Here is a 26,615-nt window from a genome sequence, read left to right as displayed (position 1 = left end):
TGTTAGGTGAATTATGGTACACAGTTTAATTTTCATCAATTTCTGATTATGGCATAGGCATGAATTAACTAAGATTCACAAAATCACTTGACCTCAGTCACACCATAATAATGAATAAACAACTTCATAAAACAACTATGGTGACTAAAGCATTTATGTGGAAATACTGACATTATACTGTATCTCATCAGTATTTCCAGGAAAACTTTGTCTCATCAATATTTTCAGAAAAACAGTAATTACATACATCTGAGCATTTATACTCAAGAAGAAACTAAAGTAAAAAAAAAGAAAAGTTCAGTGAATCAGAACCATTCAGAGAAAGCTTTTTTTAAGAAAAAAAATGGAAGCCAATTTTTAAAATGCTGCACCACTGATCATATATAACGAAATTATCATAATGGATAAATTGCATTTTTTTGCAAACTCCAAATTGGTATTAATACCTGCAGACAGTGTATTTAGCCAAATGTATAAATGTTAAATTATTGATTAATTTTTATTAATTTTGGTGAACTGATTCATGTGAGTTATTCAGACATGTGCATCATGTAAAAATAGTCAAGGAAAAGGCGATATTACACATGATTTTGTGTTATACCAAGACTGAGAATTATCAATATACTTTAGACATGTAGGAACTGCAATGTGCCACTTTGAAATCGGTGAAACTATGTCTTTGCTTAATTAGCCTATATATTTATTGCATGATAAATGAGACCTGTGATAACTGCAGTAGATATTGTCAAGCATGAAACATTTAAAAATCTTTTAAGGTAAGGCTACAGTACAACAGTGCCAAATGGACATAACAGAACAAAAAAAAAACAGCTCATAACCTTCTAAATGAAAATGTAGGCCCAGTGTTGGGAGGTGCAAAGACAGATTTCCAAAAAGAATGGCAGAAAATTTAAAAGCATAAAGACATTTAGAGCTGAAAAGGGACAAAGCCACACAACTTTTAGAACAAAAGATGGGGAAGTAACACGTTACTTGACTTTAAGAGTATGAGTGGCTGAAGCACACAGACCCCGAAAAAGCAGAGTGATGGGTTTTTTTTAAGCGCAGCAACAAGTGATATCTGATTTTCAATGTGTAGCACCGGAAAGATGAAAGTTAAAAAAAAAAAAATAAATAAATAAATAAATAAATAAATTTACTGATGAATAACACTGAGTATGCTATATTAAAGAAAGATGTATTAGAAATTTGATTTGACAGGATAGCCATGAAATACTTTCAGCTACTGTTCATCTTTCTCTGTAACATTCGATATAGGGCTTAATGCACTCATGGTATGCAAATATAGCTTACCGTACCACATTACCGCATCATCTGCCTAACATTATGTAGGTATGTAGTAATGAAATTCTTGTCTTAAACATGGTTCATGGTAAACAGATGCGTGAAAATCTTCAAAATGCTTAATTTCTAATGTTGTGTTTAAATTGTACTTAAAGTTAAATTTATTATTCATTTATCTGTTTTTATGTATAAACCTACAAATAGAAAGAACCCAGTTACTGCTGCCATGATCACTTCTCAGATCATCATTTCTTGTAAGGTTTGTTATAGCCAGTGAGATGCCATTTGAGACGGGATGTTTCCCTACCCACCGAACAGCCATGACTCGAATGGCCAATCAAAATAGTTGTGAGCAATATTAGATGTGTTACTCCTCCCCATACATCATCTCATCCCAAGCTCCAGGACGGACCAAGGGGTACTTGAGGTGGCTTAGCAAGGCTAAAAGTACAACTACGGGAGCGGTCAGTCTCAATGAGATAAAGCTTGCCCTGCAAAAAAGCCAGGAATGCAGGGCAGGAACGCAATCAATGGCTTCACTTTGGTAGCAGATAATGTTGTACTTTACTGAATTCACCTATGTGCTAGACTACGAATCTTTGAAGTATGGACATAAAGGCAAAACAACATTGAGAAACTGCTCATTTGTGAATGCAAGTCAAACTGAACTGTTGTCTCTCTATTTATTGTCACTTACATTTGCAAAAAAAAAAAAAAAAAAAAAAAAAAAAAACTTACATTTGCAAAAAAAAAAAAAAAAAAAAAACTTGCTTACTAAGAAACACTAGCTTTTCACTGAAACACAAAAGGCTGGTGTATGGTTTCCTTAAGAGAAACCTTGATGGTTATTACTATCTTATCAACCGATTGCTTTTTTGGCATTGATATCTTAGATAATCAATCACTGCAGCTGTAAAATGGTTACGAAATACAGATGGTCAAAGGTACACTACACAAGATTTACAAATTTTATTTTAATCTTACTAAATCATCTCAACCTCCTTCCCAAGATACCCTATACAAAATGCAACAAACATACATCTATGTTACATCTATGTTCTAGTTTTATTTCCTACAACCATCGTGACCGCACTTGCCAAACAGGAAAGGTCTACCATGCAGGTTTATTCATCTGCAACATTTTTTGCTCGTTACTAGCAATGATGGAAGAAACACTGATAATATCGTACATTTGACGGCTAAATCCAATAAGAGAAACAAGAGCAGATAGAACCACCCAATAAAGGATACAGATAGCAAATTCATGTATCAAAAAAGCAAATAAGCTCCCAATATGAAATTTACAGTTGTAAGGTTTTTATCAAACACTAACCATAGTCCAATACAAAGACACTGTAAATTTTAAAAATGATGCATTAGATATGATAGATTTTTGATAGATTTTTCACTGACCTGCCACTGCCGCTGCTGCTGGTGCTGCTGGCCGAGTCGGAGCTAGAAGAGCGGCTATGGGAGCCAGAGCCACTTGGGGAATGGGGGGGTCTTGCTGCCGGACTGGTCAACCTCTGTGGTGACACATTGTGTGATTGTGAGGTGTGCGGAGACCGGCTGCGGCTGTGGCGGTAAGTCCTATCTCCTCGTCTGCCTCTCTCCTCCCGATAGAGATCCCGGTGCACCACGCTGGCCAGTGTAAATGATTCACGCGCACGGGCCTCGTAGCGTGTTTCTGTAGTCTCAAAGCGACCAGGGCTCCGACATCGAGATCCATAAAAGTTAACTCCACCTGATGTGGATCCCCCGCTTCCTGTTCCAGCAGTGTTAGCACTGCTTCCACCAGCAGCACTGCTGCTTGAACCTGTTGCTCCAGACCCTCCAGTGACCACTAAAGAGGCTCCTCCTGTACTTGCACTGGAGGAACTAGCACTCCCACTACCACCTCCACTAAGAGTTCGGTCCCGTGGGTCCCGATAATACTCCGTATCGTAGTGCCGCTGGCGATCAAAACTACTGCTGCTACTGCCACGGTCATGGTGTCCATAGGCACTGTGATCATAAGTGCGTTCCCGGCTTTCTGATGCCCTAAGGAGACACGGAGAAGGATGGAGGATGGATGGAGAGAATGACAGGAATGTTATTATGACGTGAACTACTAATTTATCTAATTTGATTGTCAGGTAACATGCATTTTAGATGTTATTTAGATGAATCCAAATATAGGCTGTAATGTAATACTATTTTCACTCTAACTTTGTAAGGATATCATTTTGTGAAGCTGTTTTCACAGCAAAATTCCTCAGAACGGGAAAAGAAAATGCAACAGATCAATTATGTATGACTAAGCTCATATATTTAGGCCAACTTTTGTTATGGTAATATTGTATAGTCTAAAATAAATTCAAAATAAAATAAATTCAGTTTCTATGTATAAAAACTACTGAGCTATCCATACAGCATAGCATCACAGGCCGTATTATTATTATCAGCATATTTTACAAGAATACAACATTTAAATTATTTTAGACAATTTGCATTTTAAATTGTATCTGTGGATATATTGTGACATACAATATTTTACTTTGGAGAAAAAAACAAACTTTCGACTAGTTAATAATCTTATTCTTTGATTAAAGCTTTCTTATTTAAAAACAAAAAAATTGACTAGTAAGTAATCTAAGCTGAGGCATACTGGGTCAATATAATGAACTATTCAGAGACACGAGAAAAGAGCCAAAGTTCATGCTCATGAAACCCTGTTAAAACTTGTGTGACAGTTTGAGTCATAAAGCATGCCGTCATATACGCAGGCATTATTACAATGTTGCACCGAAGTGAATAAGATGGTGTAGTACATTAGTAATTTAGCAAGCAAGATCTATGTAGGTTAATAAGCCTTTTTAATAATCTTTTTTTATAGCAAGAAAATGTTGGTCGAAAAAAGATTAGGCCCATTAAATATAAAATTTAATAGTTTAGAGGTTTGGAGAATTTAATGGAACGGGTTGAAAAAGTGGAAAACTGTGAAAATGCTTTTTAAGAAAATATTGTGTTAACAGTGTTAAATAATGTGTTAGTTACTATAATCAAATCTGCACAATGTAAACTGGTTTCTACTGTACTTAAGAATTGTAAGAAAAACATTTAAGTCATAAATAACTAGAGTAACTATTTAAACACTGAGAAAGACAACCTTCTAAATATCATGTGCAAATAAGCTTTTAGGAATCTTGTACCTTAAAATTAACCTTTTTTTTTTGGTTCATTTTATATAAATCCTTGAAATTCTAAATATTTAAATGCCTACTGCAAAACCCATCTTAAAACTTGAAATTTTATTTGATTTCCACTTTAATATTTGTATTTGGCAATTGAACTGGACTCGTGGTGTAACCTGACTGTGAGCAATCTTTGCAGCACAAAGTCCACTCTTGTAATTAAAAAAAACAAAAACAAACAAAAAAAAAAAACAGTAAGTTAGAAATTTAAGTGACGCGTTGTGCCAATTAACACTCCACAGCTCTTAATTCCTCTACTCCATATCCATATACATTTCAGACTAGCCATTTTCATTTTTTCTAGCCTTCCATTTCTTTCAATTTATAAGGGGTAGAGCAAAGGGCAAAGAGCCAGGGAGAGTCACAGAGACGGGACAGCAAAATAGCTATCAAAAATAGCTGTTAGTGGGAATAGGAAAGAAAGACACAGGATTAAACTAGGAGTTAGAGAACGGCTAAAATACACAGGGCAGAACATACCAACCTTTTCAGACAGTGGTAACTCGACCTACAATTCCAAATACAATTTAGGGAGACAGAACTTTGTGAGCAAAAAAAAAAAAAAAAGTTAAAAATGTAGAATGTTTTAAAAATGGTAGGAAAAAAAACGAAGGAATAATCCTTATCTTGGGGCTGGGTTAATCCTGAGATATTCCAAAAATTGAGCGTGTCAGAAAATGTCTATGGAGACAAAACAGTATGAGGCCTTAAGAAAGAATAATAAATCCACTTTGACTGAATTTCTTGCTTTTTTTTGTGTCTCCGTGGATTGAGACTTTCAAAATATAAATATGTAATATACATATGTAAATATATTCGAACTCCATAAGGCCACCGTTTCAAATCTTGCTTTATGCACCGAAAAAATTTTGATTTGATTCTTTGCTTTTGACTCCAGAAAGTACATCCTCAAACTGGGAACAATCGGGGAAAAAAAAATCATTGTAAAAATTATAATCCAAGTCCTTTTCTCAAAAATGTTTACTAATCCCGAGGTAACATTTTCCAAATGTAACTTTCAGATACCTAGCAATAATCCAGTGCCAGAGAATTAGTTCAGTAGGTGACTCAAAAAAATCCTTGTTTTGTTGACTTCTGGTGCAGTTAGTATTGTATCCAAAGTCATTCATGGTTCTAGATCCAGCATTGGAGAGGTAATCCAAATCTGAAATCCATGGTGAAAGTGATTAACTTCACCCAGTGCAAAACCATACCTCCATCTTCAGTTTAAGTTCATGATCCAAAAATGCATTATGTTCCATCTTCAGTTGGTTGGACCGTATACTCCTTTATATCCAATATACAGTCCTTTATTCTTTGGAGATTATCAGCAAAAATAACAAAGCAGAAATAAAATGAAAATGGTCTAAAAATAAATAATAAATAAAGATGTTTGCTCACTGTTTCTGTCAGTTTCTGCCATGATGGCCAATGGCAGAAGTCTCCCATGTAATTAATGGCAGAATTCTAATAACACACATGATTCCAAAGGAAAAAGAGAACACGGTACCTCTGTAGCAATAAAATATCCTTGTGTTTGTCTGCATTAATCCAACGTGAATCCGTTGAACCCCATCCAGTGAGTCCAGTGAATCATTTAAGACCCACCCATTTTTCTCTTTTCTTTAATCCAATTACCAATAATATGTCACAACTGAGTACCACAGTATTCTAAGTTGTGTCATAATAAAATACAAAAATAGTAAGATATTAATCCATGATGGACAGTACTGTACTCCAGGTCAGGGCAATCCCAGGTAAGGGCAATACAGTGGACTTTCCCTTTGCTTGCAGAAGTCCCAGGATATCATGATATCCAACACATGCCCTTGAATCTGTTCTCTATAATATCCAACTGAGAGCCTTGTGCTTCAAAGAGAATACTTTCCATGCTATATTCTAAACACTATATACTTAGCATGACTGAGTAATCATCTTTAACATGTTTCAATCTAACAGCAGCAGAGCTTTACAATTACTACATTCTCTCCAGAATAATAATTTAATTCTCTTGCCCTGCCCTCAAAATGCTTGGAAGAGAAATGCAAGCTACAAGAAACGTGTGGTTCCCTAGGCTTCAGAGAAACTATGTCCACTTACCCGTCTAGTCTGCGTTCATATCGTCCCTCTCTGCTGTGGAGTGACGCAGGAGGCCCATAAACTGTGGCCCCCGCCCCCCTTGTGAACCCCGAAACATCGCGCCCCCGTGTTGCTATAGACAGGCTATCATCCAGACCTCGTGCAGCACTTGGGATAGTCCCTGGCTCATTGTAATCAGTCCGCAGGTCTCTGTCCCCCATCTTGTTGACGGTGTTGTGAGCCTTCTGTGCACTCTTAATGTCCACAAAGTCCACAAAGGCGGCCACTCCACCCTCAGATCCACGCTTTGGAAGGACCTTGACACTCTCCACTCGCCCATATCTATAAAGGTACAAGCAAAAATTCATTAGATTTTACATAACCTATACATTACACTGAATACATTTTACTCTACTTTGTAGTGATCAATCATTGGTCAAGCCATATTTCTATCAGTCTATTCTCCATTAGTATATCCAGTATTAACTGACTTTAATTTGACCCCAGAATTGTCTCATGATTTTTCTGTTCTTAAAAAAATGTACAAAATGTTTCAAAAGATTAGATATCGGCCAAAATATTGGTCATTTGCCATCTCAGGTGATCCAAAAATAAGTACTGGATTACATGCACATGCACGCTGTAGTACTTAATGAAAACTAATAGCAATTGAACCTGTATGACGAAGCATTTTAAGAAATATTTCCAAACAGTCTAAGATAGAAAGCAATAAACCATCTATCTTGCATATTCAGACATTCAAACTTATGCTAAACAGCCTTGCCAACTGTCAGTTAATAGGCCTGGATCAGCATGCAGCAGAATAATTTGGTCGTCATAATAACCTTAGAGAAGTACACAATTATAATTTGATGCCAATGAGGAAAAAGACAACTGGGCAGTCAGATGATATTTAACAGGGTTTCACATAAGTTCTTTCAAAGTTGTTTGTTGTAGGAAACTGTAAGATGCTTGGTGAACTAAAAAACCTGCCGTGGTACTTAATGTTGTATTGATTTCAATACAGTAAAACTGGCAGACTGAAGTTTTGAGATATAGCCGTCTGTGTTTAATGATCTCTGTGGAGCTAAGTGTACGTAGGGATATTCCAGGTGCATCTTAATATTCAAAATTTTAACAGACATAGGTATGTGATACATGTTTAATTCTGAAATTTGGCGGTCTTCGCTTCCACTTTTTTTTTTTTTTTTTTTTTTTTTAATTATTACAAATCACTGATTGCTAAATCACTTGTCCATTCTTGGCTCATTCTCATTCATGAAAATATATTACCTCATATTTCTTGGAAAGAACCATATAACATAAAATATAATCGAATATCAAGATATGTTTTATAGCTGAATTATCTAAAAAGATTTCAGTCTCAACCAACACCATTAAATACTGGCTTCCTTAAGAGGATGAGAACCAAGCTTGAGTCTGGAAGACCTCTGGAAAATCTGACTTTGAGTCAGAGACTTTGATATTTAGAATTAAAATTGACATACACTTCTTTTTTTTACACTTCATGTGCTTCTTTTTTAACACTACCCTGAACTCTCCACTAAGTCTGTCATTGCATCTCGGCTGTGATAACCAAAAGAACACAACCAGAGAAAGGATCATTGGCAATATGAAAATTTTGTAGGACTCGAGTGACATTACTGTCAAGGTTGTGATCTGGTCTCAATGTTTAAACGCACAGCCCTGACCGGAACAGCTAAAATAAAATGAAGAATACCAGGACAAAGGCAATGAGAAATGAGACTCGCTGATTTCCTGGAGGATATGCGAGCTCTATCTATAAGTTAAATAATGAATACATATTCTTAGAAAAAAAGTTTCACGTGAAAGAAAAAAAAATCCCAGGAGTAGAGAGAGTATGTCGCTCTAGATAAGGGCGTCTGCCAAATGCCATAAATGCAAATACAAATGCAGAGAGAGAGAGAGAGAGAGAGAGGAAACCCACAGTAACATAAATTAACCAAGATTTTTTGGAAGGAAACCTGAGAACCAGGAGGAAACCCTAATGGACACAGGATTAACAAGAGAAACTCCACACAGACAACAGCCCATGCTCCATATCACACCAGGGACCCTTAAGCTGTTTGGCACCTATGCTACCTGCTGCACCACTATGTGAAAAGTGTCACAGACTAACAAACGTTTAATTACACACTTTGGCTCAGATGTACTAAGTTGTTTATGCCTGTTTTCAAGAGTAATTAGGCTGCATTCTGTGCGAAAAACCTTGCATATTATGTAAAAAACTGACAAGCCCATTCATGCAATTTAAGCAGCATGCATGCAGCAACACGCAAAATGTGTTTCTGCCCCTGAAACATATACATTTTGGGAAGAATTGCAGAAAACGTAAGAAAACAACAGTAACAGCAACAGTAAGAAAACAGTGAGGCAAAAGTCTGGTAGGACCACTACTTAATAAGCAGCCCTCATTTTCACTGACAACAAAGACCACAGTCCTGCCTACTTAGATGCTACTGGCTCACAAGATCAAGGATCGTGAATTCACAGGTCAAAGATTACACAGATAAACGCAGCACAAAGCCAAATAACTGCTAGAAGAAGCAAATGTGCATCTTTTACATGCCATGTCCTTGCCCCTTCAGTGAACTGTCTTTCCTGCTGGGTGAATTTTATTTGTGTTTGGTTTGACCAATGCTTTAGAAGAAAAAGCAAAAAAGCATAGTTTGCAGGTGTCTCTTGCAGTAGCAAGGGGTCATACATCGTAAATGCTATGGCTAAACCGTAGATGTTGGTATTCCTGTGTGTATATAGCTGTAGTAATCATACACTACATGGCCATCACACCCACATGCAGGCCTTCCCCAAACTGTTGCAAATAAATTTTTGAAGCACACAATTGTCTAGAACGTCCTCATATGCTGTAGATTTCCCTCCACTGGAACTAAGAGGCCCAAACCTGTTCCAGTATGACAATGCCCCTCTGCACAAAGCGGGGTTCATGAAGACATGTTTTACCAAGGTTGGATTGGAAGAACTCAAGTGGTCTGCACAGAGCCCTGACCTCAACCACACTGAACACTTCTGGGGTGAACTGGTACTCCAACTGCGCTCCAGGCCTCCTTACCCAACATCAGTGTCTGACCTCACTAATGTTCTGGTGGCTGAATGGCAGAAATCCCCACATACATGCTCCACAATCTACTGGAAAGCCTTCCCAGAAGAGTGGAAGTTATTATAACAGCAAAGGGGGACTAAACTGGAATGGGATGTTCAAAAAGCAAACATTTGTGTGATTTGTCAGGCGTCCACATACTTTTGGCCATATAGTGTATGTAATTCACATATTGATTGTAATATGTAATTCATGTATTCATGTAATTCATGTAATTGTAATTCACTGAAGTAATTCGCAATATATTTTAAAAGACATAAACTCTGAACTGCACATTGAACTTTGCAATCTTCACATAAAGACCATGAACAAAAAGCAAATATTTATAATTGGGATGCAATTCAGGGCAAGACTGGGTTATTAGATTAGATTAGACATGCAAGAGCTTTCTCTTCCTCCTTTCCCTTCCAAAACACTGTAGAGATGTAATGACTGTACCGCATCAGTATTTTATAAAGAGAATTACTTATGATAGTGAATGTGGAACAGGTTGCATTATGAAATAAGATCATGAGACTGCATATCTATGTTCCAAATCATGTGTGTTACTGCAGCCTCTTGCTGCACAGTGGAGTCAAAATCCACTAAAACACACTAAGACACTATTACAGCTGTACTACAACTACTGCTTTTACATTTATCATATTTATTTGGCTAATGCTATTTTCCAAATCACTCTGCAAGTGAGGCAGAATACAATCCAAAATAGACTTGAGCAACCCGCAACCTTAAACAGACTTTATTTTCCATCTTACCTTGATAAAAAGTTTCCACATCCACTTTGCAAAATAATATTGATCCACCTGTATGTGCACTTTCTCAACAGCCATTGCCTGATCACAACAGTGAGAAACACACTCTCCTTAAACACCTTAACCCTTGGAAGCTGTTAGGTATGGAAGTGTGTGGTATATCAATGATTCTTGGAAATCTACCACCTGTCAAGACACAAAGCCTGGTATTGAACCTCACAGCTGCACATCACAGACCTGTTTACAGCCATTCAGGCACAAGGCTCAACCCTGGTCCTGGAGTACCCCTGTCCTGCTCTAACACATGTATGCTAGAGCTGGGGAAACACTACAATGTACAGGACAGGGGGCACTACAGGACCAGGGCTGGAAACCTGTGCATTAAGACATGATCAACTTGACTGCACCTTTGACGACAGTGCATGCTCGATTGGGTCCTGTAGTCAGGTAAATGAATGATAAAACGATGCTTATCTGAATAGACAAATAAATATAGTACTTAACGTACAGGCACAGTTCAGTGCACTGATGATGACTGCATTATAATCCAGCTCGCGCCAAGTTCATTTATAGCCCTACTTTTGCAGACTAACAATGGTTGTACACTGTTTATCTCGAATACTAACTCTTTTGTTATTACTAGTTGGTTAGATACTTAACCTGTCTGTCTGTCTGTCTCCATGCTGCCACAGCTGAAGCTGAACTAGCATAGCATGCTAAACATGCATTTTACTATTGCTGCACGCATTGCTGACTTTACCCGATTTGATTTGACACGTGAACTGGGAGGCAAACCACACCAAACGTTAGAAAGCTAACAAAAAATACTGTACATACACGTACATGCTCTCTCACACTCTTCTGAGATAGAAAAACCTTAGCTTGCTAGCTAACAGAGCGTGTGTTTGTAGCCAGTGTTATTGGTTTCTGTAATAGCTATTCATTTAGACATGGCGATTTGCGATTTGCTACTGCTGCTGCTGACATTTTTGCTTGCTCAAGGTGCTAATTAGCTAGCTACCAGGCGTTTGCGTTACTTAGGATCAAAGTCGCCGGCTGTAAGTTTGCAATGCATTTAAGTTTCTTAGTTTGACCAAACAGAGCAGTAAAAAGGTACATAGAGTTGCACAACACATTTCAGCCTCTGAAGCGTTCTGCCGTGAATCTGCTGGGGTTTTTTTTTCTCACATCACCCCACAATGCCTTACAAGCTGCACTGCACGTGATCTCGGATATGCACTAATTAAATTTAAAAATAATAATAATAATAATACCAATAATAATCAACTCACCGTTTGAAATGCTCGATAATTTTCTCCTCACGTACATTTTCAGGTAAATTCCCCACCCATAAGTGTCTGGTTTCCCGGACCATACTGCGCGTTTGTGTGTCCCCCGAGCATGCAGATGACTTTTAAGGGATTGAATCCGACCCGAGTGTGCTGTGTGGATGAGTCTGCACAAGATGATGTTCAGAGCTGAGTCGCGAGCGTTTCCCCTCTCCGCCTCGACACTACTACTGGAGCGGCTCTGCTCCTGGAAACTGAAGCTCGTGCGCGCGTGTGTGTGTGTGTGTGTGTGTGTTTTCACTGTGTGTGTGCTGCGCTGCTCGTGAGGCGCGCGCGCCGAGGTGCTTGCACGAGGACGCGCACGGTTTGCACGCGCGAGCGCAAACGTTGCAGATAATAGGCTTAATAATGAGCTAGTGATGTTCCTATCTGTGTAGTAAATAGTGTACAATACATCAAACATATTTCGAGAGCAACAGTGTTTCATATAGGTTGACTTGAGGCTATATGCTGTTGAATATCATAACAGGGCAGAAACAAAGAGTGATTTCTTGTAACCAGTGCAGATCCATATGTATTAAAGGAACCATTTATGATTTAAAAGTAGCTTAGTGTCAGTGAATGTAACATAGTGTAACATGATTACTGAACACATTTCATAGCTTTCACAACCTGCCAGATTTCGTGTACAGAGCCCTTGTGTGAATTAATACAGGGGACATTGAGATGCATTGAAGCACTGATTTGTTTACACAGATATTATTCGTTTATAATACAATAACAACGCTTTATGTTTTACAAGGTACATGTTTACTCTGGCATGTGAAAGACGTTATCTCTATACTGTGTAGGTCAGCTCGTGCAAATAACACGGCTTTAAAAAGCACAAAACAGTCAATGAATAGTGCCTTTGCTATATCAATACTTTTGTGCGCTACAACCTGTAAAAAAAAAAAAAAAAAAAGGCTAGCTCTAAAAACAGCTTGTCTTTAATGACAAATTGCATATCAGCCAACAGTAAATAAAACCTCTGTGATGTGAAACAGTGTTCACATTCCAACAAACAACAAAGGGATAATGCATAATATGCCTCATGGCTACATAAATCCATTGCTTTCTCATAAACTCAACCTGCACAGTGAGGCTAGAAAATATAGCTGACATTTTCAAACTGCGCACAGAAATGTCTGTACAAACATTTGTCTAAAACAAGTTAGTCAAATAATCTCTGTCTGAAATCAAACATAAGGTAGAGATCACACACTGAGGCAATCTGTTCTTAGTAAATATAACATCTGACACAATGCAGCACTTTTTTATTATCAGTCTGCCCCTGTAGTGGTGACAGCTTACTCTAAAATATGTTCAGTTATAAGCATGAAGGCAATCCCATGTGGTTCTGTCTGTAATGAGAGCCTAGTTTTCCTGAAATCGACGTTACTACTGACGTAAAGACACATTTTTGTATTCAGTATTACAATTTGCAGGATTTTTTTATTTGGTTTGCATATTTTAGCCACCAGTTTCAGCTAATGTAACACAAACTGTGACCGATTTATACCACATGCTGTTGAACTAAGCAACATGACTGAATTTGACAACCCTGAAAAGCAATGAGCCGAAACACGCATGCGTCAAAATGCGGCAAATCCAAAGACTGCAGTGGATAAATTGCGCATGCGCAGAGCACGCCCACAACGGGACTTGACAAAGAGCAATTACTATTCTGCAGTGCAGAGTGGCGGAAATTTCTGGAAAACAAGTGCGGGATGTGAAATTGCGTCGTTCGTTAGAGAAAGCAAGCCATAAACACAATAGCTACACAAGCTACAAAGAACTACAGGACTATATTGAGGATTATGTGGATCTACAAAAGTCCTCGAAGGAAGAGAAATAAAGCAGTAGGCTACTTTATTGAACACGGTGCTCTTGGGATTGGAAAACATCTTTTTGGTCTACTTTGGAAATACAAATTTGTCTACTGCTGTTCTGTGAAGTAGAGGACAAATAATCCAACAACAATAAAACTTGGTCTGGATTGCATTGCTGATAACACTCCCCTACAGTCGGAATAACTGCGGATTGAAAAATGTTTTATTCATGGGTTAGATTTATGAATGCCAAAAGTTGGAAGAGTGTCGGAATGGCATTAAAATCTGTAGCTCAATAACATCTTACATGTCCTATTCTAAAGTGGACTTGAATGTAAAACATTGGTCCTCCATTGTTCCCTGTCTTTTCTTTTTTTTTAATGCCTAAATCAGTGCAGATTGGAGCGAAGGGCGTATGTAGAGGCAGATGCTGTTTCTACAGTGTTGCAGTTTGTTTCAGTGTAGTCTGCGCGCCATTAGAGTGATTTATTGTCCGAGAAAATTGAACAATCCCAGTAATCTGAAATATGACGCCATTTTGAACGTGGTCTCGCGCGCCGTTCACGACAAGAGAACAATTAGCTTCAGACACGCAGCGGCCATTTTGTGTTTACAAAAATATTATCTTGCTATGTGTATAGCATTAGGGTGAAAAGATAAGGATGTTTTAATACTAATCGGTTACATCTTTGGCTATTTGCAGTTGGAGACGCACAATTACTTCTGTTTCCTGTGATAAGTCCTGGTCGATGACTCACAGTGCAGTGAACCCACACTGTTAGGTTTATTAGGTTTAATCCCTCTGTGGGATTTTGCCTTTCAAGGAAAAAGTCAAGACTGAAAATCAAATTTGTTGGCATTTTGCTTCCCCTCGCTTCTAATTTTAGCTTGTTAAATGAGTCTCTCATTTTTCCCACCATATTTGTCCATGAAGTTACATAAAAATTAGACTAGAAACAAATTACATTTTGATTTTGCTAATGTACTTTAGAAAGGGAACATATGAATTGCTTGGCCCTTGCCTTTGCCGGTATTAATTAGCTTTAGCTCAGTGTGACTCATATATGTGAAATTTGTCTTCACCTATTTAAATAAAGGTTTTGAAATATCAAATTGTTTGCCACGTTGTAATATGAAAACATTCATAAAAATATTTAATGTCATGAAACACTTCTACAAAAGGCCTAAACTGAATGTGTTTTCATTTCTTTAAAACATAATGATGGTTTCATCAGATCTGCATATTTAATTGGTTTGCAGTTTCTCAAATAAATATCAAGTGGTTTATCCTTTTTAAATTCAAATCTAATGTATTGACGTGCCAACAAAGCAGTTAATCTGTCAAATACATACACAGGCCTGCGTAGGCCTACATTTTTTACAAAGCATAAAAGATGTTCTGTTGACCTGCTGCTATTACATTTAGCAGCTTTGAGTGTGGACTGGCTGACTGGACTGGAAAATCTTGTTTTCTGGAAAATCATTCTCTCCTCTGGTCTAATCTCTTCTGGCAGTCTGTCTTTTTGTCTTCCCCTCAGTCATTTATGCCTCAGTCATATTTGTCTGATTTCCTTGGTCTTCTCTGGTCTTCATTTTTCATCACAAAACGTCTGGGAACATCTGCAACATCCTGCATGAATAGATATGCAAGGTATATAAGTATTTACACAGCTTCATACGTGCATAGGGTATGTTGAGGTTAATTTCCACTCACCTTGGAGGTGGTGTTCAGTAGGTCCTGAGCTGGTAGCAGACAGGCAGCTTCCCCAATGAAGCACAATAGGATGTGGAGCACATCTGCCCACCTTCCTACAGTAAGCATTAATAATAGTAGGCCGCCCAGGCGCACCATCACTGTGTTCAGAAGAGCCTGTCCGCTAGACTGCCGATGCTGCTCCTCTGAAATAAAGTAAGCGTAGATTTATTGTGTTCATGTTTTAAACCTGAAACAGGCATCCCAATACATGGCCTAGTCAACCTATCTGGTGAAATCTTAACAAGGGTACCATAAATAGAGGAAGGTTGGGATGATTCCAAGTGTCATGGACAGAGATTTTCATTTTTAAAACAGATTGAAAGTGTGTATGAATGTAAACATGAGCCATCAATTACTTAATATTCATTCATCTTCGGTAACTACTTTATCCTGTTCAGAATTGCAGTGGATCTGGAGTCTGTCCCGGGAACACTTGGGCACACCCTGGATCACAGAGCACCATGCGCACACACATTCTCACACTCATTCACACCTAGGGGCAATTTAGCGTAGCCAGTCCACCTACTGGCTTGTTTTTGGACAGTGGGAAGAAACTGGAGAACTCGGGTACATGTGGAGACCATTCAAAGCTTCACGTAGACAGTAACCTGAGCTCAGGATCAAACTGGGTACGATGGGTTGGTGAGGCAGCAACACTACCTGCTGCACCACTGTACTGCCCAATTACTTAATACTGAAAATCACTACATACCTTTTTACATTATTCTACTAGCTAATTAGTATGTTAGCCTGTTACGGAGATTCTGTATATAGGTCAGTAGAAATAGACTGTACAAATTGACAAAGAAATCACTTTAACTACATTCTGATTATGCAGAGAGCACATGTATTTCTTGAAATTTGCTCCCCTTGTGTTGAAAGTTGCTATTTGTGTGATGTAGTTGATTATGCACAGATAAGTTGTGAGGTGTGGTGAATTTGATAAATTGCTTGACGGATAAAATGGAAGCCCCTAGCTAGTTCTGATGTCTCACCATGCATATAGACGATGAGAAGAGTGTAGCAGATTGTGAGTGGTGTCCAGAACCTCAAGGCCTCAGTAGTTGACAGAAAGTGCTGGTTGATGCTTGATATAGCAGCAAATCCAGCCACACAAAATGTTAGAATCAAGGCACTGCAAAGAAAAGGCAGTATAGATGTGCCAGAAGTCAGGAGGCCAATACAGACCCCACAGTACCGCTGGGTGCTATGCATTGGGTACATTGTCTTTACGTGGTGCCATAATCTGGAACACTGTCTGGCCAAAAACCAACTCAGTGCTGCAGCGAGGAGGAAACTTAGCCAAGCTTGTGGTGCCCCCTCATGGAGAAAATAAAGACTGCAGTTTAATGCACAGCCCAAAGAGAACTGGCACTGGACCAGCAGCTGTAACAAAGTGTCACTCAGTGGATCCTAGAATGAAAGAGAAAAGATGCTAAAGACTGAAGATTGATATTTTCATCAGATGAGTAAATAATTTCTTATCTTACTGATGAGGCTGTGAAGCGTGATGAAATTGCTCGAAGAGAGAACTCGAGAACCACTAGTGATGCAACTCTAGAACCCACAAAGGCGAGAGTCACTGTCAGGATCCAGAACTGGATTCTGTCTGTTAGACCACCAATATGAATGCGCTTGTTTTTTATGTCATCTTTGCTGTCTGCTGTACTTTGGAAGCAAGAAAAGAACTACTATTAGGGCAAGAATGAAATAAAGTGTTACCCCCATACCCTCCAGCATGTGCATACAACGACGTTTATATATAGGCATCTATTTGTATACTAATTTGCATAGTTTGTTCTCCAGAAAACAAAAACTAGAAGATAAAAAAGATCATCATTAAATGGTCATTTGAGCTTCACATTGAACACTTTCTTCCAGTTAAAACAATCTGAACTATCCTATGCACTTGCTGCAGAAAGTACAGTGGTCATAGCACAGTTAAGCACTTACCTCTGTGCTTCAACGAATAAATGGACCCTTAAAAGGTTGGTAAGCACTGAGATCCCACATGCGCCTACAACTCCTGTCATTAATACCATCAGAAACATAAGTCAGTAACAGCACCACATGCAAACATGTAATTTACATTAGTTTGAGGCCCTAAAATAACAAATAATAAAATTAAATCTGATTATGTCATAAAACATTTGCTTTAAATACAGTATCTTCTAGAACTATTGATGTCTCAGGTAATAATAAGCAAAAAAGCCCCAGTGTCATTGTTGATTTGTTCCCCCTTGATCTTATATTCAAAATATCTCATTAGGTCAACTAAAAATATATGAAATATTTGAGACACAAACTAAATATCGAAGAATTTAAGATGGTGAGAGGATATAATTAAAAGAGGTGAATTTTTGACCATAATCAAATGTAATCTGAAATGTAATATGAAAAAAAAAAAACAACAGCTAAACAACTGAAAAAATAATTAATATTAAGGTCATATGTAATATTTTTAAAATATATTTAAAAAAAAAACATAAATCTGCCTGAAAAAGTGCTAATGCGCAATCAAGAGGATGTTAAGAGGATGGAGAATTGTAGATGTTTAGTGTAAAATGTCATTAAGCCTTTAAAAATTACAAGATGCTACCACTGTGCTGATGAGTATTTTTGGAGGATGAGTCAGACGAAACCTCTACAGTTATCAGACTACAAATATATGTACTTCATTTCTTATGTAGCTTCACTGGAACTAACTGGAACTGAATTTTCCAAATACCACCAAAATAGAGCTTTTGCTTGCCAAAACCAGATGGACAATTTAGCAGAAAACACTATGTGACCACAGCACGAAGTTAGCTGATAGATACATGGACACACCGGAGCCTAAAATTCAGTAATCTATGAAATGGTCATGAGTACAATGATCCAGATCATTGCTCCACACAGTATAAGTCTCAAATGACAAAATCTATCTTTTGAAGTTGCACCAGCTAATCCCTTCACCATAACCCCAATGAAATCCTCTGGGCAAAATTGAGGGAGAGATGAAGTACTAGATGAGTTTCTTGAGGAATTTGGATAGATTTTGCATGGAGACACAATCCAAAATGTTATGTAAAGATTCAACATACAGTATTTCATAAAGATTTGGTATAACAGTATTTATCTAGGTAAAATGGCAGTAAAATACGAAATTAAAGGATGCTGATATTTTTGGAAAATGATATAAATTACTGCTCCTAAGAAAGTGTAAATGTTGAAAGTAGAAGACATCTGACAATGACCTGTACATTTCATTCAGCATCTTTTGCTCATTTTAAGGTTCAATAATTTTGGAGGACATCTAATTTTGTAACGCTAACTGTAGTATAACTGTGGAAAAATGATAACAGCACTGGATCTTGTTGTTACTTTTACTGTTATTATGACTGCAGTGTGGCCATAATTTTTTTTCTATTTTCTATTAATGTTCTATAATGTTCTTTTCTATTAATGTAACATTAATGTGTTAATGTTTTGTTTGTGTGTGTATATATATACATAAATTCTGCACAATTACGATATTTTTATATTTATGAACTGCTGAATAATCTTTGACTGGTTTAATCAAACACAAGTTTTATTCTTTATTCTCAGCAAGAATAAATGAGAATTGTAAGTGATTCCAAATTTCTAAGTCCCTAACAATGTTTTTAAACCTGTATCAGTCGATCAGTTTAACAGTTGTTAAAATAATGTCACTCCTCCACGTATTATTCAGTTATATTTTAAAGTGTTCAAAAAAGAATATGCACTTGAACAAATCAACAATTAAACAAAATTAATTCAAGCCCCTCACCTTGTAAAATACAGTCTAGAGGATTTGTATCAGGTATTAGCCAAGTGGGTAAACTTGGTACAAACCAGGAAATGAAGGACAACATCTCGCTTTACCCTGTCTGTACAAATATCAGTTTATGAATTTAATATGAGTCTGAGTGCCTGGTACCAGACAATAATTTATCTGCAGTTAAATTCAAACCTGAAGGAAATTACATCAATGATTTTACTTACCTTATAGCTATTTTGTGGTGGGGTTTGAAATTCTTTCCTGTGTAAAACCATTATCTGTAGCTGGCGTGCTAGAAGTAGGTCAGATAGCACTGTCTCAAAGGTCATTTTTCAGTTCTCCATCACTTACGTAATCATCAAGCCCTCCCAAAGAAAGGAATAAGCCATTTATCTGTGTTAGTCATCACTGTTAGCAGGCAAATGACACTGGTTGGTAAAACATTTGTAAATGATTGCAGGAATGAGTAAAGACTATTACTATTCCTAATGCTTATCTTTCTGTTGGCCCTGACACAAAGAGCTGACACAATGATCAGTTTAGTTGCAAGGGCATTAAAACACTGAATTAAGGTGTTAAACAAAAAAGCATAGAGAAAACAGCACATAGCATATAAATGGAATCAGGTCTACCTTGTTTGGGAAAACACATCTCAATCATTTTTCATTCAGAAAATCTAATATCTTAGCAGGCATGATAGGATATATCTATATTTGTCAGACCAAGTTTGAAAAACTCATGCGGAATGACAAATAAAGGTTTTGAGTTGCTAACTGATATTTTACTATGAAACAAATATAATATTTTAAGTTGGTCTTAAACCTTATAAGAATATAATTTTTCCTGTTCCTTGTTTTAACTTTGTCTAGGTGCTGGGTTGCATGAAATCTTTTAGACATCCCTCTGACAGACACTTGCTAGATTGAATAACAAATACAGGTGACTACTACAAAGGTTCGGGTGAATATGCTGTCTAACTCTATTGCTAAGAAAGTGGCAAAGACAAAGGCATCTTTTCTTTTATTAGGCATTGAAACACCATTTCCTGGAACTCCAAAATGGACATTAAAAAGGTTTTAATAGAGTACATGAGTACAAATCAGACTGGAGTGCACACAGGGCATATGTGTTAAGTCAGACGTGCTGAATGTAAGAGTTTTGCAATTTCAATCTCTCTGGTAAAAAAAAAAATAAAAAAAAATGCTAGAGCCGCCTGCAAAAGCTTAAACCATGGTAACAACCATACATACCAACCATTCATAGTTATTTATAGATCATTAACTTGCCTGATATAACTTGCCTTAGTTAAAATGCATAAAGCGCAGAGAAAGACAAAACACACACTCTAAAGACAAGCCCAAGACAAGTTTTGAATACAGAAGAAAAAATCCACCATATCTGTGTGTTCAAAAACAACTGTGAGCCATTAGCTGGCCTATGTCGGTGTGCTAGCTAAAGATAAATAGAAGATAAATAGACACAGATCTGTCAAAGCTACACACATCAAGAGCAGACAGAAGTATCTCTGGGATTTGAAAATCCTTTGTAATGTCCATATACGTATGACAATACTGTTTACACTGCACAGTGACATTAGTGTCATTTGTCATTTTTTCTTATACCACAGCGGGGTTGAATGCTCGAATCTGATTGGTCAGAAGGTGTGCATTATTTTCGTATAACAGCACAGCTCGGACAGTAGTTCCGGCTGTAACATGAATGATAGGTTAATATGAATGCGCTCGTTAAGGCTCGTACGCAGGGATTTGTATAATTAGCATATGATTAGCATAATCTCAGTCTAGTGATAAATGGGTTTTTAAAAAACGTGTTGTGTTGTTTAACAAAGTAAAACCTATAATCGCTGATATTTTTTTTGTTGTTGTTGTTAGGAGTCATTTGTTTAACATTTATGATAGGAGTTGCACTTTGTAACAGTCCCAGTGCTTTGGGAAGTTTATCAGCGCATTCAGGTCTGGGTTTGGGGGTGGTGGTTGGAGGTTGGGTTGTGGCACTCAGCCTGCACGTCTTGCTGCAGCAAACCACAGACCCCGCTGTTGTACAAAAATAATGAAGTGAAGTGACCAAGTATGGTGACCTATACTCAGAATTTGTGCTCTGCATTTAACCCATCCAAGTACACACACAGCAGTGGGCAGCCTTTTTTGCTGTGGCGCCTGGGGAGCAGCTGGGTGTTCAGTGCCTTGCTCAAGGGTCTCACCTCAGTCGTAGTATTGAAGGTGGAAGAGAGCACTGGTCATTCACTCCCCCCACCTACAATCCCTGCCAGTCCTCAGATTCGAACCCACAACCTTCAGGTTGCAAGTCCGACTCTCTAAACCTTAGGCCACGACTGCACAGTTAGGCCTTATATAATGTCATGTTTTTTTCTCATTATAACGAGATGTTATAATGTTCTAATGTTACAAGAAAAACATATTGTTTTAACGAGAAAACATCACAAAATGCAAATCGAAATGCTGAGATTCTAAGTAACTGGAGACAGAACTTTTTTTGTACTCCATGTAGATCATAAACCATTGAAATCGGTTGAGCGCCCCCATTTACTTGTATTTGTTTATAGGGCAGTCTTGCCCGGTCCAAAATGGCGGACGCGTTGACATACCGCAGCAAAGGGCCAAAGCGGCCAATTAGGCGTCTATGTATTCATATGTCTTTGATGTAAACAAACCCTGCCAAGATGGCGGAACGATCCCATAATGCAGCTCTATGTGACGTCGATAGAATGGCGGAGACGCAGCTCCTGCCGGCAGGTGGCGATAGCGCGCAGGACTCCGATCCCCACTAAAGCATTACAGCGGCTACTCCGGCTGTAGAAAAAGAAAATGTGCTTTCGCACGTAGATGAGTGAAAGGGAACCCCCAGAAGCTAGTGACTAGCTAGCAAAGTGTGGGAACATGGAAGATGAGGAGATCGCTGAAAGCTGGGAAGAAGCTGCCGACAGTGGGGTAAATATGAGATGATTAGAGGCCGGTCGCAGCTGCTGGGCTGAAAGCGGCTCGCTGGGACGCGGGTCAGTGAGCAGTGCGACTGTAGGGCGTGATGTCGGAAGGGAAAGAAAGTTAGCCAGCTAGGCCGCGGGGGAAATGCCTCTGTACTGGGTGATATTGTTTACGGTTCTAAACATGTCCTTAGGGGAAAGAGAGTTTATTTTTTAATTATATTTGCGTGGCATACTTTGATAGTATATCGCGAAACATATTGTGGTGGTTTAATGAATAGTTTTATCTGCGTGCTGTACAGTTAGCGAGTTAGTGTGTGTGTGTAATTTGAATAAGAAAAACTCGACTTTTTTCAGGCGCTAGTACGAAATATTACACTGTAATGTAGCTTGGGAGGCGTTAGATGGTGTTATTCGTTTTATTTAACGAGTCTTGGACACTACTTTGACCTGAACTACCGCCGCTCCAAAAAAAAAAAAAAAAAAAAAAAAAAAAAAAGCCGAGTGGCAGTGTGGCCATGACTGCTGCTAGCAGCTCAGCGGCTTCTTCATGAACGAGTGTGTTGTAAAGGCACCTGAATGGAGGCAGTCATTTGTTTTAGGCTCTCTTCAGGCTTTCCTCTTTAGCTCTTAAATCCATTAAGTCCATTAAATCCTTTAAGAAAATTAGCAATTCAAATATTAGTCACATGAGGCATTATACTGACATTAAGGCTTTTTATTTCTGATATTTAACTCCGTATCTAAACCAGTTTCAGTGCTGTGTGTTAAAATGTTGATTCACATCAGCAGCACTTTTCCTAGTTCAAGTGTGTTTTTAAAGTGTACTTTGAGCTTGTTTTTAAGTTATTGAGCTTTAAATAGAGAAAGGAACCATTTAAAACGACAAACAGTGTCCCTGGCATAATTCTAACACATTTATTTCATTGGACAAGAAGTTATAGCAAAGATGACCACAAATAAGCAGAACAATTTTAACAGAAGTCTACAGTAAACTACTGTACTGTCAGGTCATTTAATGGACCACTGGTTTTAGACGGTTGTAAATCAGTGACTAGATCTGTTAAACATGCGTTTAATATTAGATTATAAAGTCCCTTTTTGTATTTAATAGATGAGTCTCCTACACAAACCCAGATCTATGTTTAGATGTGTAGCCAGATGTGTAATTAGATGTGCCAGATGTTGTCCTGAAGAAAAGTAGGTTCAACAACCAAAAAAGGAAAAAAACCTGAGCAAAACAGGTTTTCATGTCGTTTATAAACTTGAACTTTAATAAACTTATAAACTTTAAGCTTGAAGCATGCTTCAAGAGTGTGTGATGCACCTCTGCTGTCCGAGTCCCACCGTCTGCTGCACTACACACATCGGCCAAGGCGTGAGCTGCTGTAGGTAGAGCTGTTTTTACAAGGCGGATTAATTAGTGTGAACAGATGACGGAAGATCTTTTCCAAATCAGGAATATGCAGGTATTTGGAAACGGACAAAACCAAGCAAAATAAAGTCCAGCACTGTCATAATAACTCTACTGCTAGCACATGTAGTCAGCTTGTGGTTAAACATATCTAGATAAAAAAAGATGCTAGTCAGGCTGAAATAAAGTTCATTATGCCCAATTTGAGAACAGAACATCATAGTTGACATGTAGGCCAATGATTTTTTTTTATTTTTTTATCTTAACTAGCTTGTCGTACATTGTTACATCAACATACATTAATGTTAGCTACCACTTTGTAGCATAGTCAGTTATATTTCGAGACAGTCAAAGCATAGAACTGAGCAGCAGTTTAGTTTATATACAGTGTTTGTAGAATTGAAGGTGAATGAGGAGTGGTTTGTGAGAGAAATTGACAAGCGTTGGTCTAGCCTAATACTGTAGATATTTAAGTCACTGTATGTGAACTGGCCTTGCTTGTTGAGCAGCTATATCTCTGAACTGAAATTCATCCCTGTTGTTAATTTAGCTGCTGTACTAAGCATGTATAAATAACCTGGTGAAACTGCGATACTTGACACTGGGGCACAGAGGCTCCTTGTGCAAGCAAATACTACCCTTAATGTTTTGAAAGTCTACTCTCTTGCCTGTACTTAAGGAAAGCATTTATGTGACTTCAGAATTCTAATTTCAGGAAATGGAGAGACGGTTAGAGGAGAAACTACGCATAAGTCAAAAAGAGAGGTGAGTCACAATTTAAGATGTTAAGTTCCTACTCGTTATGTTTCCCAAGTTTTCCCAAGTAATACTTGCTTTCTCTGCAGACTCTCAAGTGGGAGTTCAGGTCGCTCACCAATAAAGACTATCATGATCCAAGACGACTCCCTTCCAGCAGCACCGCCTCCACAAATCCGCATTTTAAAACGACCCACCAGCAACGGATCCTTGGGGCCGTCTGTAACACAGAGCCGACCATCACCACAAGTGAAGTCTTTAGCTCAGAGGGAGGCAGAGTATGCCGAAGCCAGGAAACGGATCCTTGGCAGTGCTGATGACACACCTCAGGAGAGACCCACGTCAGAGAGGTGATTCAAATTTTGTAACTTTTTCTATGCATTATGTACTTTAACCATATGGATGCCTCCGTGTTCGACTTGTTAGCAAAAATAGAGCAGTGAAGTGTGATGTATATTTTCCTCTACAAAAAAACTGCAATCTTAATAGTCTGTGTTATAGATTTAACAAGCAAATATGTCCGTATGTTGATTGATGTAAAGCAAATACTTGTATATACAGTATAACTTATTTAAAAGTAGACTACTTTGATTACTGTTGATGCTGTTAGCGACCTTCCCAGCTTTCCGACTAGGAATGCTGGGTTGAGAGGTTCTTTGGTTTTTCCTCCTCAGAGATCAGAAAATAAGAGTTAGAAGTTTTAGCCGAATGCAGCGTTAGTAGTGTTTGAGCTGGTTTGGATTTTATTTGCACATATTTAATTAAACACATTACAAGCTAATACCTGTAGTAGTTGTGCTTAAACGCATCTGTATGTTTAGGTCACCACGTGCAGGAAGCCATACACCTTCAGAGGACACAAGATCAAACAACCATGTAGTTCGGCAGCCAGCAGGTCCAGATGGTACACAAGGCTTTCGCCAACGCAGATAGGAATAATAAAGGCCTGGGAGAAAAGGAGAGCTCTTGGTCCATCTCCAAACAAACAGTTCGAATTCGGATCATTTTTAAAACAATATTTAGGATGTGGGATGTTTATGAAATGAGAAGAAAACCTCATCCTCACCCATCAGGGCTCCTGAGCCAGTGTGGAATGTAAAAGGGGAGGAAATATAACATGGAAGAGCAAATTTACACTGTGATGAGGACTTCTTCCAGACACTGCTCACTGTGATCCCCCTCCTCTCCCAAAAATATACACTTAATCAGTTTCCCTCAACACCTTAACTTACTGTGACTGGTGACCCGTCTGCCAACGGACAGCTTTTGACCTTGAAGTGGTCTGGAGATTAGTCATGACCCCTCTTTGAGGAAGAACAGAGTGTGATGCCACATTATGATGAGGCTGTGCTGAAAGTGTTGTAAGATGTTGCACAGGTCACCAGCTCTCAGCAATAATATTTCTCTTTATCATTTTTCACTTATTTTCTTTTCAAGACTGCTCTTCCCAAGCTTTTGTAGTAGTTATTTTTGGTTTATTTTGTTTTAACTTAGTCAGCTAAATGCCATACATTTTTAATGGGGAAGGGAATGGTGAGGGTTCTGTGGAAACAAGTCTCTTAAGTTTTGTTTACAAATATTATTATTATTATTATTATTATTATTATTATTATTTTAATCCTGGGTCTTCCTATGACTGTCCTGGTTTCTACATAAAGGAAATGAAGAATTTAAAAAAAAAATAGAGGAAGAGGAAAAACTAATTTTCTGCCTTTTTATATTCTTTGGGAAGGTAGGAATATTTAATGATATCAGTTACAAATTAAGAGAAATGTAAATGCTTGTGGTGCTGGCGAGAATCAAAGGGAGATGTGCAAAGGGGAAGGAACTGCTGGTTCCTTTTGCTTCTCTGTTTTGTATCTGCTGATAATTTTATCAATGTATTTGCTGAAGTAGGAACTCAGGTCACTGACTGAATCAAATATGTGTTAATTAGTTTTTAATTTAGCAGTGGTGCGTGTGGATCATCTGCCACACGGTCACCTCAAACTGGAGTACTGGAGATATCCAATAAGAAATTATTTAACTTTTTTTTTTTTTTTTAAAAAGAAAATTAGACAGTGTACACCATTAGCGGTTCATCAAGTGTTAGTGCTGTATTTCCACCCACAGTAAGCACCATACCACCACATTGCATCTCTCTCTGCCTCTCTCTCTCCTTAGTTTTTTACACTAGTCACAAACACCATCCCTCCTTGCTGTGTTCTTTAAAATCTTTGTTTGCAACATACTGTATCAAATCAATCAGAACGATTTA

At 38.0% G+C, this 26,615-nt stretch overlaps 3 protein-coding genes across 3 annotated transcripts in view; 1 reads left to right on the top strand and 2 right to left on the bottom strand.

Moving 5' to 3' along the window:
• spen (spen family transcriptional repressor) overlaps positions 1-12,654 on the bottom strand; it is a 29,922-nt gene extending 17,268 nt beyond the window's left edge. Inside the window, exons 1-3 of the mRNA XM_026920472.3 lie at positions 11,822-12,654; positions 6,639-6,959; positions 2,719-3,345 (exon numbers count right to left, since the gene is read on the bottom strand). Of these exons, the coding sequence (XP_026776273.2) occupies positions 2,719-3,345; positions 6,639-6,959; positions 11,822-11,904 (1,031 nt within the window). The 5' untranslated portion in view covers positions 11,905-12,654. The remainder of the gene's footprint in view (positions 1-2,718; positions 3,346-6,638; positions 6,960-11,821) is intronic.
• Positions 12,655-12,789: 135 nt separating this feature from the next.
• tmem82 (transmembrane protein 82) lies at positions 12,790-19,611 on the bottom strand. The gene is made up of 7 exons (XM_026921442.3): positions 19,451-19,611; positions 19,236-19,335; positions 17,399-17,471; positions 16,936-17,113; positions 16,441-16,858; positions 15,404-15,588; positions 12,790-15,319 (listed from the first exon to the last, which is right to left on the bottom strand). The coding sequence occupies exons 2-7, from the start codon at positions 19,318-19,320 to the stop codon at positions 15,239-15,241; spliced, it is 1,020 nt and encodes a 339-aa protein (XP_026777243.1). The 5' UTR covers positions 19,321-19,335; positions 19,451-19,611; the 3' UTR covers positions 12,790-15,238.
• A 2,417-nt stretch (positions 19,612-22,028) lies between these two features.
• Positions 22,029-26,395, top strand: szrd1 (SUZ RNA binding domain containing 1). The gene is made up of 4 exons (XM_026921245.3): positions 22,029-22,195; positions 24,318-24,367; positions 24,448-24,708; positions 25,180-26,395. Exons 1-4 carry the CDS (start codon positions 22,145-22,147, stop codon positions 25,289-25,291), a joined length of 474 nt encoding a protein of 157 aa, XP_026777046.1. The 5' UTR covers positions 22,029-22,144; the 3' UTR covers positions 25,292-26,395.
• The last annotated feature ends 220 nt before the right edge of the window (positions 26,396-26,615 follow it).

This window comes from Pangasianodon hypophthalmus, chromosome 16 (genome assembly GCF_027358585.1).
Source record: "Pangasianodon hypophthalmus isolate fPanHyp1 chromosome 16, fPanHyp1.pri, whole genome shotgun sequence".
Classification (NCBI taxonomy): domain Eukaryota; kingdom Metazoa; phylum Chordata; class Actinopteri; order Siluriformes; family Pangasiidae; genus Pangasianodon; species Pangasianodon hypophthalmus.
Note: the sequence above shows the minus strand (reverse complement) of the source record. Positions and strands in the feature narration are given on the sequence as shown.

Coding starts and splice junctions, on each gene's coding strand:
- tmem82 (XM_026921442.3), bottom strand. CDS start 19,320: ATGTTGTCCTTCATTTCCTGGTTTGTACCAAGTTTACCCACTTGGCTA. Junction 16,859..16,935: donor CACGCTTCACAGCCTCATCA/GTAAGATAAGAA, acceptor CTTTCATTCTAG/GATCCACTGAGTGACACTTT. Junction 15,320..15,403: donor TACTGAACACCACCTCCAAG/GTGAGTGGAAAT, acceptor CTATTCATGCAG/GATGTTGCAGATGTTCCCAG.
- szrd1 (XM_026921245.3), top strand. CDS start 22,145: ATGGAAGATGAGGAGATCGCTGAAAGCTGGGAAGAAGCTGCCGACAGT. Junction 24,368..24,447: donor CGCATAAGTCAAAAAGAGAG/GTGAGTCACAAT, acceptor CTTTCTCTGCAG/ACTCTCAAGTGGGAGTTCAG. Junction 24,709..25,179: donor GAGAGACCCACGTCAGAGAG/GTGATTCAAATT, acceptor CTGTATGTTTAG/GTCACCACGTGCAGGAAGCC.